The sequence below is a fragment of the Spodoptera frugiperda genome, chromosome 28 (assembly GCF_023101765.2).
Source record: "Spodoptera frugiperda isolate SF20-4 chromosome 28, AGI-APGP_CSIRO_Sfru_2.0, whole genome shotgun sequence".
In the NCBI taxonomy this organism is placed as follows: domain Eukaryota; kingdom Metazoa; phylum Arthropoda; class Insecta; order Lepidoptera; family Noctuidae; genus Spodoptera; species Spodoptera frugiperda.
The window spans coordinates 5,285,356-5,303,815 of NC_064239.1; the positions used below are offsets into that span (position 1 = coordinate 5,285,356).

General features: G+C 33.9%; 2 protein-coding genes across 3 annotated transcripts in view; one reads left to right on the top strand and one right to left on the bottom strand.

The window, feature by feature from the left end:
* LOC118264927 (acyl-CoA Delta-9 desaturase) lies at positions 1 to 17,927 on the bottom strand. Of its 2 annotated transcripts, none has more exons than XM_035577596.2 (6): positions 17,802 to 17,927; positions 4,467 to 4,821; positions 2,710 to 2,840; positions 1,993 to 2,198; positions 1,054 to 1,239; positions 1 to 809 (listed from the first exon to the last, which is right to left on the bottom strand). In XM_035577596.2, exons 2-6 carry the CDS (start codon positions 4,810 to 4,812, stop codon positions 569 to 571), a joined length of 1,110 nt encoding a protein of 369 aa, XP_035433489.2. In that variant the 5' UTR covers positions 4,813 to 4,821; positions 17,802 to 17,927; the 3' UTR covers positions 1 to 568. The 2 variants fall into 2 exon arrangements, with proteins under 2 accessions (XP_035433489.2, XP_035433488.2); XM_035577595.2 differs by lacking the exon at positions 17,802 to 17,927 and adding an exon at positions 15,436 to 15,617.
* Positions 5,839 to 18,460, top strand: part of LOC118265111 (uncharacterized) — a 25,322-nt gene continuing 12,700 nt past the window's right edge. Inside the window, exons 1-4 of the mRNA XM_035577825.2 lie at positions 5,839 to 6,001; positions 17,177 to 17,346; positions 17,426 to 17,996; positions 18,243 to 18,444. Coding sequence (XP_035433718.2) covers positions 5,839 to 6,001; positions 17,177 to 17,346; positions 17,426 to 17,996; positions 18,243 to 18,444 — 1,106 coding nt within the window. The remainder of the gene's footprint in view (positions 6,002 to 17,176; positions 17,347 to 17,425; positions 17,997 to 18,242; positions 18,445 to 18,460) is intronic.

Below are 18,460 nucleotides of genomic sequence, written 5' to 3' on the forward strand. Positions count from 1 at the left end.
TTCACAAAAACACCTTTATAAAAATATTTATTCATTCTCAAATAGATAGTATGCACAATTTGTTTAACTCAATAATATCGTTATTGTACTCCTACAAAGTTAATACAAATTTATAATGGAATAATTTAATAGTTTGTTCACAGCAAAATTTTTATTGTGAGTGTCTTGGCTATATCCAAGTAGTATAAGATTTACATTAGAAAATGAAATAAATATTTTTTAAGGTAATCCATACATAAGTCGTTCTTAAATCGTAAAGTTTAGTTTAGGATAAGAATAACAACATTTAACTTTCGAAATTCAATTATTATTATCCTTAAAGTCCCTAGCGCCCTCTAGGCAATCACAAAAACTTAGCTTAAAACTTACACTTACTTTACCAAAGAATACCAAGTAAATAATTTATTTAATAATACATAAAACCTAAGATCACTTTTGCCCTTACAACTAAAATGCATATTCTACCACATTTAAAACATATTTGTTTTCGATAATATATCGGTCCCTTCAACCTAAAATGACGCGATGACGTAAATAATTTCTTCCATAGATGTCGCTGTCGGCAGATTTAGTCTTCTGCTGGCTCTCCTCGGGCCTTGGCAACTGCTCTGACAAGGCCTGGAGATGCTTCTTTCAAATCGTAAGCCCAACCGATACTTGCGAAGTAATTTAATAATGTGGTAGTTAAATTCATAGGAATTCCTAGTTCAGCTGCCTTGTAGTCCCATGGGAAGGTGTGATGGTAGTTGTGCCAACCTTCACCCATTGCCACCACAGAAACTCCCCAATTTTCAACAGGCATTATGTTTCTGAAACCATAAATCAGGAATTAATTACCCATATACATGAATTTTATACACCGTAAGTACATATAATTTAACTTTATATGTTTTCTCAGGAAATAATAGGGAAAATGAAACGTTTGGTTGATTTTAGACAGAATAAATTGGTTTTGGGATTTCGAAATTCCCTGTATCATTGAATTTGTTTCTGTGTACTAGCCTTTTAAAAACTATCTTAGTTCTAGTAAAAGCGGTCAAAAATAAGTCATACTTGTCATAAGGTTTGTTGCCCCATAGATGTGCGAAGCTGTTGACAGACCAGGTGAAGTTGAGGCTCAACAAGTACCGGATTACAACCTGTGACATTATGGACGCTTCCCAGGTGTCGTTCCAGCACAAGGCAGGTACCAACGACGGTAGGACCCAGCAGCACATTATCTTGAATAGCCAGAAGTGCCTGTAAAATAACAAGGATGTATTTAATTTGGAGGTCCAGCTTTAGAAGTATTTTCAAAAAAATGGTTTAGGTAATGATAAGAATTTATGGAGCGACTACGCAATTTAATTACTGATTGACTGGAAGGAAATATTTGTATTTTGTGTACATGGGTTAATTCAGAGAAATTACCAGAAAACAATTTGGGACCTATTTCGAGAAACCAACGAAATTAAGTAGCTGACCTAACAACCTTCGTCAAATACATATTGCTTTTATTTTAGTAGCAGCTTCTGCCAGCGGCTTCGCTCGCGGTTACGAGGGATAAAAAGTGTCCTATATATTATTCCAGAAGCTACCCCTGTTGCAAATTTCAACCCTATATCTTTTATGTGTATATTTCTTGAGTAAGAAACATACACATAAACTCACAAACTTTCCCATTTATAATATTAGTAAGATTACTAGGTATTTCATAAGTTACCTATTTAATCATAACTTTTGTAATAATGTTAACTATTAGTATATTATATTACGTTGACTGTGAACTATTGTTTACGAAGTAATGCTGTAGACAGTAACTTCTGTTAGATAAAACATCTCATAAAAAAAGATATGAAGGGACAGATAGACTAGGTAAAAGTTTCGAGTGATTAAGTCGGTATTTTTACCTCAATTTCTTACTCTAATATATATTAAACAATTACTGACCTATCATTAGAACATAAGATAGTGTTAGAGACCATGTCAGTTTAAAAACTTGTATTTACAGACCTGGTATGAAACTGAACAAGCGGATCATTGACGATATCACTCATGTCAATCTTCACGCCTTGCTTCAACACATCAGGGTGCTTCTTCATCATCAGCCAGCCGACGTGTGAGAAAAAGAAACCTCGGTTGGCATCGTGAGGGTCTGCTGACGTTTCGGAGAATTTATGATGAACTCGATGATCCCGAACCCATTCGTAGATTGTATTCTGTTGATTAAATTATATTTATGACACTCAAGTAGACAAATTATGTGTTAATCAATTCAATGAGAAGTGGCTAAATTCTTGTCTTTCATAAGGAGGGAAAATCATCTAATGATTTCTCCCGCCTTGAGCGAGGCGAGAGGGAGTGTCAGACTCTTACTGATTAAAAACTATCCCGTTCCTACTCCTGTTTTTCGAGCCGAAGCCCTAAAAAACCCATCAGCCTTAGTGAAGAAATGTAAGAAAAAGAACTTGTACCAAAAAAAAATCTAAATTATAGTTTTAATTATTTTTTTAACTCTTTTAAGAATTATAAGAAGTGTGATATTAATATTGATGAAATGAAAATTAACGTCTCCTATACTTTCAACCAGTGAGCCAAATGCAACCGTATTTTCAAAATTCAGTAAAATAAATTAATAACTAAAATTTAAATTATAGAAAATAAATTAAAATTAATAACTAAAAATAACATAAGTACCTATATGAATATAAGGTAAAATATGTTCGTTACCTGACCAGCCACTGAATAGCACAAGACAAGAATCCATTGCAGAGGTTTTGTTGCTTTGTATGAGCGATGGCACCAGTATCGATGTGCTCCTGCTGTCACTCCGAACCCAGCCACCTGGCCCAATAAATACCCTGTAAAACGAATTAGTTATACCCAATTAGTAAACAAACAATAATTATCATAAATTATAATGTTATACTGCTCATAAATATGAGCCTCTAGCAAGGCTTGAAACTAGTCGAGTTTCTCGTCAAACAGTTACGTGAGTAAGCCGATAGCATAATAATTAATTTAGCATGTCTCACGAAAGTTAAAGTTATAAGTACCTAACATTTTTATATTAAAATACTAACTTCTAAGAATTCTAAAAAAAATATCAGCTCAGAAAATGTAAACGTACTCTTTGCCCCAGGACATAGATTCGCAAATTCGTGTTAACAAGCACTAATACGACTATATAATAATGTTCTTCATAATTTTATGTGTAAATAAATTTTATTTTACATTCAATAAACGATATCGGCAAAATTTGTCCGTGTTGTAAATCTTACATTCATCACATGTACTAATTGGAAATTAGAATAAAAAAACAGTATCTATTTGTAAGATTCGGCCCACCTAATGGTAAGTGGTTAGCGTGGCCTATGAACGCTTGCAACACTTGGGGCATAGTAATAATGTTCTCCCTTCTAAACTCCCCCAATTCTCCTACATATCTATCCTCTTATTTCCAGTATATAAGCGCAAACCACAGCAAGTATCTCCGCTCCTCTAATAATCTTCTTCTACAATGTCCAACTCATCGAACTGATTTCCTTCACTCCTCTTTCTTCGTACAGTCAATTTTGCTGTGGAATGCGCTGCCTACGGATGTCAGGACGGCGACCAGTCGACTGTCCTTCAAATTTAAGGTTCGTGAGCATATATGGAAGAGGCTGACAGACTCAACACACACATAGTTCATGTATGTATGTATGTATGTAAGTATGTATGTATGATGTATATATATGTAAGTATATATTGTAATATTTATTGTATATACAATGTGATAGGGGCGAGACTTCTAACCCGTTAAGGCTGAATACTACATCTAATTTTAACCACAAAAGTCCTGGGTCGAAGGGGTCGAATCCCCTCCCCTAAAAATTATGGCCATTTTAATATTTTTTATACTTTTTTTGATATCAAAGGTTGTATGCGTCGTAGAAACAAAAAAAAGACGACAAACGGTAGCTAATAACCTTGGCTAACTAATTTATTACTTTTTTCATATGTTTGATAATGTTTTGGTGAGAAAAAAAATAATTTGTGAATTATTCTTACCGAAAAAATCACTATTTTCCTATATTTTTAATTAGGGGTTCAACCCCCATTTTATTTTTTTTGTCGATAAAATTAGATGTAGTACTCAGCCTTAACGGGTTAGAAGTCCCACGCCTATCACATTGTATAATAACTTGATAATTATCAATGTAATTATAATTTATTTATCTTTTAATATTTCAATATTTTAAAATTCACTTTTAATATTTTAGTGTTGTTACACCTACTGTTGTCTCTCTGCATCACCCCAAGGTTGACTGGTAGAGAATGCCAAATTGGCATTAAGTCCACCTTTGTATAATGTACATAAAGTGTAAAATAAATAAATAAAATAAATAAATAATGATTTACGTAAACAAAAAAACAAGATACAGAAAACTCATGACTAAATAAAAATCACATTCAGCAATATGTACGTAATAGTATTGACTTACCAAATGCAGTAGTTTGCCATTTTATCGGCATTTTGTTCAGGAATATATAGCGGATCATCCATAAAACCGCCCCGATATGGAACAAGCTTATAGAAATAGTGTTGAACCATCTAATCGGGGTCACAAATCCTAGGCTTTTCTCCAGTTTTCGTATGGGGGCTAGGAACTTGGGGTCATTGGGGCTTAGCATTTGGTCATAGGGGCTGAGTTCGCATGATTCGCCGTTGCTCTTCCCATTGGTGTCTCTGGAGTCCTTCGTTGGCTGATACAACTTGTATTGTATGTAATCAGTCTCGTGAATAGGCTGTTCTATCACCTCAGTCTCCGTAAATGTTATTGGAGCCATCTTTGTTCACTGAAAAGAAAGAGAAAATAATTAAAACGTTTTTCTTGCCTTCAAGGTTTCAATCTAATTTTTGTATAGGAACAAAAGGAAATAATATAGGAAAAAATACATTAAATATTTTAATCTATTTATTTATTCTAATTCCTCAATTTATAGTTAGTTCGAAAACTCCCTCTCCTTTTCCGTTTATCTTAAAACGTAAAAAATAAATAAATAAATAAATGTAATAAGTAAATCTCAGGGTAAAAAGTTCTTTTGTATATATGTACGTCGAATCTTACTAATTATTATAATTAAATGCGAATGTTTGTGAGTTTGTGTGTATGTTTGTTACTCAAACACGTTAAAATGGCTGTAGGGATCGGTATGAAATTTGGAACAAGGGTAGATTATTTGTCTAGAATAACAAATAGGATACTTTCTATCCCACGGGACCGCGGGCGAAGCCGCTGGCAGAATGGTTTTTTTACAGGAAATTCTATGACGGGCATACATAACAACAAACTCATTGCTATATTATAACTGTTGAATGGGGTTTGTATTCAGAATAGCTTGTAAATGATTTAATCAAAATAGAGGCTTACATCAATCATAAACTGACGTGACTGAATTATATTATTGATCGATTTTGTTAATTGTTATTGGTTCATTAATAATCTTTGAGTACTTTCGAATAAACTGTAAGACACGTCCATAGAAATTTCAATGCATTAATCAAACTGCTCTGTCTTTAATTCATTGATTTTAACGGAACGTAAGTCAGTTGTATGGTTCAAAACTGATTGAGGATCATTTGTTTCTTTGCAGTCTTCGTCTTACTTCTATTCGTTATTTTAGTGCGTAAACTGATCTAGAATAGACGAACATATAATAAATAAAGATTAAATTAAAAGCTATGAAACATTAAGATGTTAATCTACTTAATGTGATACGTTTATTAAAATCAAAACCAATGTGTTCGGAGTGATTTAGTAAAAGAATCCAAGTGTTTCATTTTTCAGTGTTAAATACATTGAAGTCACTAAAATGAACCAATATTACGTGATCTATACGATATTGCTTGCGCATGCATTACCATTAGACGCTTACTGCCCTGAATCGACGGTAGCGTCACTGCCCTTTGTGCTGGAGTACGCAGTGTGGCGTGGATGGCATCAAGCCGTGATTTATACCCCAGATCTCGAACCAGGTAATATCAGTAATTTCTAAATAAAAATGACTCTAAGTAATTTAAAAAAAATACAAGAAATATTTTTGTCTCACGAATTAAGGTAAATGAAAATAATTTCAAATTAATGATAATAATATAGATAGATAAGCAAGCCACACGATGCTAAACAATGACGCCATATATACCAAATCGTCGTATTTAAAAAAGAGGATTTTTAAAAGAGGATTTTTAAACAAATATCGGAAATATTTAAAATTTAATTGGTGCGTTCGCCAAAATGTCCCATCAGCAGAAATTATTTAATTACATCAATCACTGGCATCCCGTTCTGGCTTTCCTGGAGTATAAACCTCTTCTACAAAAAAGGTTTTTGCTATAACCTCTACGCTTATCAGGCGAGTAGGAGACGCGCTTTATTAAATGCAGATTATCGTGATTGATCAATCAAATGGCTGATCATAAATAATAAAGAAAAAATATAATTTCAACTTCATAAAATCAAATAATTAATGTAATTAAATTATGTTATGTATTATCATACATGAAACTAATATACATTTATGTATGCAAATATTTATTGTAAAATTGTGTTTATGAAAGTCAAATTATTTTCAAATTTTTTTTTTTTTTTTTTTTTTTTTTTTTTTTTTTTTTTTTTTTAAATTGCCCCACACTAGGATTTTCTCCTGTGTCGTGGGTGCGTTTACAAATACTAATTTATGTGCACCATGCATAAAATTTATAATTACAAGTTGTTTATAAAACACTTTTCTATTGTCTGTCTCTATAATATTAAGTTCATATATTTTTAGAGGTCAATAACTTACAACATTATTCAAAATGATCAAAGTCTGAAGATGAATAGAATAACATAATAAAAATCATTATCTAAATAGAGATATACAGAAATATCTGCACAAAATCTTCTGTAAAACATTATCTTGTCTTTAGAAAGAAAGTTAAGAATGTCTAAAGTCATTTAATTTTGTAAAACTTGTTTACATCATAACTCAAAGGTGATTGACTGACTGACATAGTGTTCTCTCTTTTTAGAAAACCCCTAAACCGATTTAAATGAAATTCCATATAGATAAGATTTAAAACACAAAAATCTTATAAACTAGTTTTTACCGCGAAAGCCCCACAGGAACAGGAAATGTTTGGAAAAAACACAAATTCTGCCAGAAATTATTATTCTACGCGACCAAGTCACAGGCAAAAAAATAGTTAAGCGAGTAAGCCAAACAACATAATAAGTCACAATATCCTAGTCTTTTTTGAAGGGGGAAAATCATCCAATGACTTCTGCCGCCTTGGGCAAAGTAAGAGGGAGTATCCGACTCTTTCTGACTAAAGACAACCCCGTTCCTACTCCTGTTTTTCAAGCCGGAGCCCCGGTAACTCCCTAGGACGTCCACAGCTCCGGGTCGGCATCAACCTTACTGGGCTCCATCTGTGTTTTTACGCATAGCTAGCAGTATAACCTCAAACTTAATAGTAACTGCTATAGATATCCTATACTAATGCTTAGCCCAATCTGTATTCTTTAATAGATTTTCAACTCTACATCTTCGCATTTAACATTAACATGACAATACACACAAAAGCATTAACTTCACATTAAATATAATGATGATTCTTGCGAAATGCAGTTACAAGAAAAATGCTAATTTGGGTCACTAAGTGAATCATCATGACGCCCAATAATAACTTTTCTTTATAAATAACCGGTATTTGCCTCACAATTATTAAATAATAAGTTTATTTCTTAAAGTTAAGGTCACAGAAAGTGCAAAGTAATTTAAGAGACCTAGAATTTCAAGTTCAATTTTATCTTAACTTTTGTTAAACTGGTTTGTTTAATTGGTTAAATGAGATGATTTAAGGTATCTGTCACTTATGTTAAATACTTTCTTATATTCTTATGCATACGCATATTTTATACTTTATTATATAAAGCTGAAGAATTTGTTTGTTTGAACGCGCTAATCTCTGGAACTACTGGTTCTATTTTAAAAGTTCTTTTTGCGTTGGATAGTCCATTTATCGAAGAACATGACGCTACGACCAACAGGGGCCGAGTAGAGCGGGCGAGAACACGCGGTAGTAGCTAGTGTTAAGATAACGTAATATTCAATAGTTATGTAACTACTATTAGCACCATAAAATGTCATAAAATTATAATAATATATTTTTTATTATTAGTTTGTGTTGTGTGTACGCGTGTACCAATGCTAGCCTTTAGAAGATTTCCCCCATCATCAAAAAATAGGTACATAGTTACATAAAACCGATATCACTTATCTTTGAAAGGTTGTAATATTATATTATATTACCAAATATCAAAAATACCTCCAAAGATGTATACAAATTAATTCTGTCTGAAAGAAGACTTCAATATTCTAACATGTACCTCAGTAATGTCTACATTATTTAATCACAGAAACACAAAATTATTAATTCAGAATCACTCTTTGAATATCATGAATGTGTATTACGTAAATTGATTTTACGTGTAAAAAAGAAAGCATTTACATTATCCTTATATGTATACCCGAGAAGGATTAGTTACATACAGAGTAGAAAGACTTAATATGCCTGCTTTTTCTCTCTTTGTAAGAATTCACAAAAATATGTGCAAGTAGCTTCTGCCAATGGCTTCAACCACGCCCGTGGGATAAAAAGTATCTTATGTGTTATTCTAGACCAAAATATACCCTTGTTCGAGTAACAAACATACACACAAACCCACAAACATTTTACATATTATTAGTAAGATAATGATATCACTCTTAACTTTATAAACGTGAAAGTTTGCTTGTTTGTCGGTTAATCACGTTAAAACTTCTAAACGGATTTTGATGGAATTTGTTATACAGACAGGGTATAAACTGACTAGGTACTTTACAGGATAGGATAAGTGGTAGGATACTTTTATGCCACGGGAACACGGGCGAAGTCGCTGGCAGAAGCTAAGATATAATCTATAACGAACCGATTTCCACGGCTTTGCATTGGTTGAAAAGCTCTCGGGCTCCATGAGGTTAATAGCAAAGAAAATTCAAGAGATTAGCAGGAAAACAGGGAAAATCATTGGTGGCAAAACGAGGTTTGCCGCGTTTGCTAGTATAATATACAGTAGAATCCGGTTATAACGACTACCAAGGGACCGGTGACATTACGTCGTACTAACCGGAAGTCGTATTAAACGAACAGAAAAAAGTTTTTTTATATAACAGATATTACAGTTAAATGCCCGTTTAGGTGATGAGCAGATAAAAAAAAAACTCATTTTAATCAAAATAGTTATTTATTAATTATTCAAATTATGTAAGGATGTGTAATGTACGTACAGTGTAGTCCCTTTAGTACGACTTCGCATATAGCGACCAACCGTTTTTAGCGACGAAAGTTTAGGCATTTGTTTGGTTTTAGTATAAACTTGCATTAATAGACATTCGTTTATTACGACTCCGCTTACAACGACCAACCGCTTTTAACGACCGAATTTCACACATAATTGTCCGGTTACAACGACAAAACGACGAGCGTTGCCGTGTTTACAAATAACTCATAGAAAATAATGAAATAAATGATTAGCTATCTCAACTATCGCCACGCGCGACGCCTCTGATTGGAAATTGACTGTTTATTTTATGGCAGTACGTATTTGTAGGTAAATCCAAGTGACGCGATAAAACGCGAATAAAACCAGAAATAAACAAAAATTACAGACCATTTGCATTAAATGTAAAGTTGTTAGAATAGATTTACACTTCCATATAAGAAAGCGGTACATTATGTACGTACATTACACATCCTTACATAATTTGAATAATTAATAAATAACTATTTTGATTAAAATGAGTTTTTTTTATCTGCTCATCACCTAAACGGGCATTTAACTGTAATATCTGTTATATAAAAAAAAACTTTTTTCTGTTCGTTTAATACGACTTCCGGTTAGTACGACGTAATGTCACCGGTCCCTTGGTAGTCGTTATAACCGGATTCTACTGTACATAATGTACCGCTTTCTTATATGGAAGTGTAAATCTATTCTAACAACTTTACATTTAATGCAAATGGTCTGTAATTTTTGTTTATTTCTGGTTTTATTCGCGTTTTATCGCGTCACTTGGATTTACCTACAAATACGTACTGCCATAAAATAAACAGTCAATTTCCAATCAGAGGCGTCGCGCGGGGCGATAGTTGAGATAGCTAATCATTTATTTCATTATTTTCTATGAGTTATTTGTAAACACGGCAACGCTCGTCGTTTTGTCGTTGTAACCGGACAATTATGTGTGAAATTCGGTCGTTAAAAGCGGTTGGTCGTTGTAAGCGGAGTCGTAATAAACGAATGTCTATTAATGCAAGTTTATACTAAAACCAAACAAATGCCTAAACTTTCGTCGCTAAAAACGGTTGGTCGCTATATGCGAAGTCGTACTAAAGGGACTACACTGTATAAACTAAATACCTATATAAATAAGTTAAGCTAAAGTGTAAATTATAAACATACCTAACTCTCTTAGTTTGTCAGTCGCGACTTTGTTATTATGATCTTTGATACCTACATTAGACACTAATTCTATCTTAAATATTATGAGCTAGGTAAATACTTTTTAAAAATTTTGTACACAGATTACGTCCTGTTTATTTTAACACATACTTGTCAAACACAATAACTAGTCGATTCGGTTGCACTGCGCGAAATATCACAACATTGTAATCTCTATTTTCAGTCTAGTCTATTTAATTATTAATTTGAATATCAATAATGATATACGCAATTAATTAATTTATAATATTCTGCGTATTTATGTACATCCTACTAATTTTATAAATGCGATAATTTGTATGTTTGTTTGCTGTCAAAACGGCTGAAGGGATTGAAATGAGATTTGGAACAGGGGTAGATTATAATCTGAAACAAACCAATCACAGGAACCCGAGCGAAACCGTTGGCAGGATAAACCTATATTATTATAATAATGAGCATTATGATAGTATGACACGAAAAATCTAATATTTTGATTATCATGAGAAAAAAATGTTTGAGGCAGTATTAAGGTTGCCGTGTTAGCTACTAAATAACAAATAATTCATCACTTTACACCCATTTCCCGATAATAATGTGAAGTTAACTATACGTAACACTCTAGTTTACTACTTTGGTTAAATACCAATATATATTTTTTATTTATTTAGTTAAGTTTGTCAATTACCTACCTACATGCATGCATTTAATACGCATATTTAATTGCCTAATGTGTTTATGATATAATGTGTATACAGACAACAAAAACAAATAACAATGCTCAAAAATGTATGGAGCAAAATCTCAGAATTTATTAAAATAATTTATATGGCAATGTGGAGTATACCTAGTATATTAAATTCAATAATTGATTTCCATTAAACTATCACCAATTAATAACGAACTATTACCAGTTTATCATAGTCTCGCTTTGTATGATCTTTCGTCAGATTTAATAGTCAGTTTATACTGGAAATTAATTTTGAACAAAATCACATAGTGATATGATATTCTTGGAAAATCTTATAAGTTTTGGAGGGTTTGGTTGTAATTCTCGTAAATGCCATTCCTAACCAGGAGGCCTACTCTAATTCAACGAAAAACGAAGTTCCGTCCGAAACTAAGCAAATTTCGTACTACAATTCCATTTATTGCTTTACTTTCGTGAACAAAAATTAACGAATGAAATGAAGATAAATAAATAGTTTTTGATTTAAAAAATAAAATTAAAACGTTATTTCAAGTTATTTTATTAGTAAATCAATAAAACCTACGGCCGAAAATTAAACGAAACTTCGCATTCGAGAACCGGAGTAGCCCTACTGAATTCCCCACCACTTTCTATGGAACAAACATAGAAACGAAAAATAATGATAATTATTCACGATATTTTGCAGACTGCTGACTCGTTCGGCTATGGTTTTGGCAAAAACTAATAGCTTATTTGTGACCTCTTATATAACTAAAAATATGAACCATATAGGTCATTGACCATAAGGTTAGTGTTTCTGGTCTTTTTTTTTTTTTGAGGGGGAAAATCATCCAATGACTTTTCCCGCCTTGGGCGAGGCGAGAGGGAGTGTCAGACTCTTACTGACTAAAAACCACCCCGTTCCTTCTCCTGCTTTTCGAGCCGGAGCCCCGGTAAACCCGCTAGGTAGTCCGCAGCTCCGGATCAGGCATCAGCCCTGCTGGGCCCCATCTGTGGTGGTCTGATGGCTCTTTGAGGCGCGCGCGGAACGCTACGCGCCGTACGCACGGGTCTGGTTCTGTTCGGGCGGTGAGCTACCCTTGCTCGCCGCCCGCAGGCCCGCACTTACGGTGGCCGGAGATCGTCTCGCGATCCCCGACGCCCGGAGTGTCTCTCGCGACGGCTGGGGCGTGAGGAGGTTTGTCCTCTCACGCGCCCCGCCTCCTCCTTAGCTAGCATGACTGCTTCGCAGAAGGAGGAGACGGCATCCCAGTCCCTCTCGCTCCGCACCATGGCCTGAACCAGTGCCGGGCGCGAGAGGTTGCCGTCGCCGACCACATCCCTGAGGACTTGGCGGTGCTCAGCCCACGCAGGGCACACCGCCACCGTATGTTCTACCGTGTCCTCTGGGCGGTCCTCACAGTGATGACACCCGGGCGTTTCCTCCCGCCCAATTAGGAACAGGAACCTACCGAAACTCCCATGTCCGGTAAGCACCTGCGTCAGGCGGTAGGTGAGGACGCCGTGGCGCCTCTCTAGCCACTCCTCAAAGAGGGGACTTACCGCTGCGATGACAGCGAGCCCAAGTGTTTATGGTCTACCACCTAAAACGCTAAGACTCTAGTGGCACCTTGAATACGGTTACACATTTGTATAAATAAGTCATTTAATATTTGATTTTTCTAACCGTATGCTAAAACGTTTTTACTTAACCTCTTGTATATGAGACTGAGAGATGATTGTTGTATATGAGACACAATACAAAACTCATTCTGTCTCGCGTAGATCTGCGCACCTGGCATACCAAGGGTTAAACCTTTAATTCAAAATAATTATTTAATCGAATATAAAATACTAACACCTTTATTAAGTTAGTGATTTACAGTGTGCGACGTCTCACCGCAACTTAACGTTTACACCTGAATATTTATACTTCGTTATTAGTTTAAGGTGCAAATTTATATTTCACACTTGCCTTTAAAGTAAATCATAATGGGGAATCCTGCGCTCATAGTTTCCATTAGGTATAAGTTTGAAATCGCCATTCTACCTAGATTGGTCTAGGTTTGATACAGTACGAAGCGATAAATCAATACTCTTCTCTTTTCCGTGCGAAAAGAGGCTTTTTGTAAAAAGGACAGTTACAAGCTAGGCGTGTACTTAGCACCGTATCTGCCCTATCAATTTTAAGGGGCCCCCGAGCTACCGGGGCCCTCAACGTGCCAAAACTCCCTAATTTTTTATTTCATTTCGGAAATTATAAAAGTTCAAATAATCAATTCCCTTTTTTCCGCGAAAAGCATGCGTTCAAAAGTTGGCAGCAATTTTAGGAAAATTAACGTCATCACAAGGGCCTCCAAACATGGGTTCGCTGTTATAGCGTCGGTAAGTCCCCCCTTTGAGGGTTGAGAGCCAAAGTCATCAAAGGAAATAAAATGACTTATAGCAAAATATAATCATTAAGATCTAAGTTACGTATAATGAAGGAATGTTGTTTTCGTTACGTGGTGAAGATACGGCACGAACGCACCGAAGCTGATACATTAGTTGTACATACTGATAAATTGCATTAATCATTGTCATACTTTTATGATGTTATAGATAAGCCTATGACAACTTCCCATAATTTCCCATTAAGTTGTTTTCCTTATTGGGGCCTGTGTACATAATAACACTAATATAATAAATATGAAAGTTTGCTTGTTTGAATATTTTTGTGTCAATCACGCTGAAACTACTAAACGGATTTTAATGAAATTTGGTATACAGACAGGGTATGAGCTGGCGAGCGGATGATAAGATACTTTTTATACCACGAGAAAGCGAACAAAGGTGCTGGCAGAACCTAGTATGTATTACGTAAGAGAACGTGATATTTTTGAACGGATATAATTAATACCAATTTGCCTAATAAGGGATCAAAACTCCACCACATCAATTTCAGAGTACGATAATAAAAAGTCTATTTTAAAAAGTTATTTTTTCCTGTACAATACATTCTTGTGCAATATTTTAAAATTTCATCACGCCTATAATGATCCAAAGAATAAAATTAATGGTATCTAATTTGTATGCCAATTTCGCAATACATGTTGTACAATCATTGAAAAACTTATTAATTTCCACATTGACAAATTTGTCCTCATCAATTTGCACTTAAAACCAAACAACCTTTAATTTCAATTATCACATTTGATATATAAAACAATGCCTAGTACAAATAAATGGATTACTCAACAGAATTCACAAGTAGCGGTTTTTTTTTAATGTTTACATTTTTAACCGAGACAGATTCACACTTAAAATTTACGCAATAAGGTTGCGATTTGATAGTTGACGGATATTTTTACGAGGCTTGATAAGACTAACCAAAGCTATGTTAGTTTTAATATTTTGAAGTACTCGCACTATTATAATATAGGTGGAACTTATAAAAATTATTTGTAATAATTATCCTTAGATTTTTTATGTTGCTTGTTTATAATGTAAGAAGCAGAGGTGGAATTTGAATATTATATGTTGTTACATTTCATATACATAAAATTTTTATCAGTGAATTTTGTAGTTACCTGTAATTGTTTGTTGCGCTTGGCCCTTCTTTTTCAAATGTATATTTTATGTTTTGTTTATTGAGTAATCAAATGTTGGTAACTCTATATAAATAAATAACAAATTTCTGTAAAACGTGATTAAGATTTTCTCAGAAATGATTACTTCTGTGTTGTAATATCAGATAAACAAATTTTGCGAAGTTTGTTTTCATTTTAAGGAAATATCAAACTAGGTACCTACTGTAGCTATTAATTAGGTACGGTAATGTAAAAAATTGCATGCAATTAAATTTAGTATTATTATATTTTTTGCGAATAATATTATACCGTGATAAAATGCAACGTAAATAAGACATAAAACTTGAGTTAAGGGTTAAAATTAATTAATTTCGAAAAATCGCATACGTAATTCATTTTTGAAACCACAGTTAGGCAGTTTTAAACAGATGTAAAAATCTTATTTTTAGATTTTACAATTTAACACATTGAACGCCGTGGTGGTCACCGGTGACCGACGTTAGCGGAGGATTTACCTTCAATAGTTTTCTATTGGCAGTCAAAGACTTAATTAAATATTTTACCTAATTAACGAATTATGTTTATAAAAGTGCTATTAAAAATAATAATAAAAAAAAACAAAAATATATAAAAATAAAATACTCACACAAACAAAAAATTCCGATATAAAAATTGACACTGGAACTCACGACATGAATTATAAAAATCCTGTAAGCACAAATGTTCACGTACTGACGCACACGACTGTAAGTGTCATCTGTGCAATGCGCAAGATTCGTCCGCGCGGCACTGCGCGCGCGCCTCACGTTTGTGTACTCTACGTGTCTGTACAAAATATACTTCGCATGACCCTTGTCACGTACTTTTACTAAGGACAATGATTTTGCTATACAAGTACATCATTTACATCACTTAAATAGCAACATCGCTGTTATGAATTATACTTACTAAATTAAATTATTAATTCTGCAAAGGCTAGGCTCGGTTAATACCTTAAAAAAAGTATTAATTATCGCTGACGATGAAAATGAAAATAATAAAATCTCTGATGTCATTGCAAGTTACAAATGGGTTCAAAAATAACTGCTAAATTTAACCTAATAAAAAGCAAATTTGAGAATAATATTAAAACCTTCATGGAATCAGGAATTCCAATAACCGTTGGAAGTAACTTGCCCGTCTAAAATAAACGGAAAAAGTTCAAAAATGTACATTAAATATTCAAGTAAAACGTAAGAGTAAAGATTAAATTTTTCAAAGACTAAAGATAAATTTTGTTAAGTTTACCATATAGATTTACTATAGGTAAGTTAAAAATCTAAATTTAGCCACTGTTTCACTTCCATTTGCAGTTCTATTCGAGGCTTAATACATACAATAAATAGTATTTTTATAACGCTAATTAGCACGTGTTTATTTCTTAGTAATTTTAATAAATTATGTATTTTTTTATGTTTAGGTATGTATCTACAAACCTATTTTGCATGCCTTTTTAGAATATTGTTTTATATTCGATTCTCTGTTCGAGCAATTCTTTCATTCCATTGTGTCACGTGCCACTAATGTAAAAACATAACGTTTTTAATATAACTTCCGAATTCAATGCATATCCCACAAAAAGGATTTTATTTCCGACCACCCTTTCAATAAAAAGTAGGAGTCATGATACATGGCTTTTTATTAAACGACACCATATTTACAAAGACTCGTCGCATTTTCCCTTAAAAAGCAAACCACTCGATCCTTTTATATGAAATCCGAAAACACTTTTCCTTCACGCACAGTGAACAAGCGACTTTTGGTCACTTACAAAAAAAATCTTGTTCGACGAACAAAAATAGCTTTGAACTAAGGGAACTGAGTAAAGTTTGTTACTGTTTCGTTTATAAAAATATCTCTTACTGTATTTGTAAAAAACGCTTAGGAATTATTCGAGCGCTTTTACTTAAATTTTTCAGAAGCCTACATGCCAAATTCCAACTTTCGTATATGCATGTATGTCTACTGAGATCTTTTATGCCTCTTTTCACCAACTTCCATTAAATTAAAAAAAAAACTTTAATTTAGAATAGGTAACATTTAACGTAATTTTGGTTTTCACCAGCCTATAATATAATGACTGCGGATCGAAAAGCAGAATTAGGAACGGGGTGGTTTTTATTCTGTAAGAGTCGAACACTCGTTCTTGCCTCTCTCAAGAAAAAAAAAACAGTATGAAAAGGGGTTAGTTTAGTAGCTGCGTCACGCTAAGTAACTTTTCATTATAGACAGATTAGGGACTAGTTGGCCTTTTTACTTGGCTTTTATCTATCTATAGCTATCTTCCCATTGAAGATAGTTATGATGATGCATCATATTGTATTAAAGAGTTAATGCTTTCTCTGCAGGTTGTCAATGGGCTATAGTGCGACTGATGAAGTGTTTAAGTATAAATGGAGTGGCATCAACATCTCAGCTGTTTAAAAGTTTCCATATGCGAGCTAATATCGGCATCATCATCTTATCTCCACGTCTTAAACGAAATGCCACTGCGAACTTAACGAAACTTGTTAATAAGGTACTATAAAATTAACTTTCTACAATGAAAATAAACTAAAAATACATGTTACTAAATCAAAATTGTTATATTATTTCAGTTACATGAGCTACAAATGGATACATCATCTTACGACTGGCTTATAGCAGCGCGCTCAAATCGAGACTTCATTTTCATAAACGAAATATTAAATGCAACAGCGCTTCGCTTTGATCAAAATATTGTCGTCTCTTTCACGCAAACTAAATACACTTCGAAGTCAAACAGCTTGGGTCTGTGCGATGGAAATTTCATTTACAAAGCGAGAAGTAATTCTCAACGTCGAATACATCGAGAGTACCATCGCAATGAATACCGGAATAATTACAGAAAGCAGAGTATCAAAACTGAATACGAAAGGAACTATTACCGTACCTCAGAAAGATTTATTAACCTGACAAGGAATAATACGTATAAAAAGAATGGGAATATTTTACCTCTGTTTCAGTCTGGAGTCACCAACTACAATTACTCGAGAACATTTACCATGTCAAATATAAGTAGATTCTCTTTGATCGAACAATCTCGGAAGTGGGGCCTCGTTCACAGGCTGGAACCAACTGAGAGAGTCATCAGTGTTGTACAGTATTTTAAAGTACGCAGCAATTCTACGCTCTATGTTTGTTTTTTAGGTAAGGCTTGTTTGTTCATAGAACACTTTTCATATCTTTTGAAAAAAAATTAAGAGATAGATTTAATATACCGTATGGGGAAACCTCTTATGACTTAATTTAAACCACATATTTGTTGTTTATGCTTCTGAGAACTACTTGTAGTTTCAGTCAATGATCTCCATACTGTATAGTTGTAGAATTCTAATAATTTAAATCATATCCTAATTAAAATAAGAACTACAATAACGCATTTAAATTGTCCAGGTAATTGGGATCGTGTTAGGTCAGTGTCAGGAGTGGAAGTTCCATACCCGGTTGAAGCTCGGAATTTCTTGGGTGAGGAGCTGGTAGTAGGAAGGTGCAACTCCACTGGTGATGGAAACCCATCATTGGAAGACGACGGCCCTTCTGCTGAAGAGATGTTAGATGACATCCTGCACTTTCTGACAGTACGATTAAACACTACGTAAGTTTACGTCGGT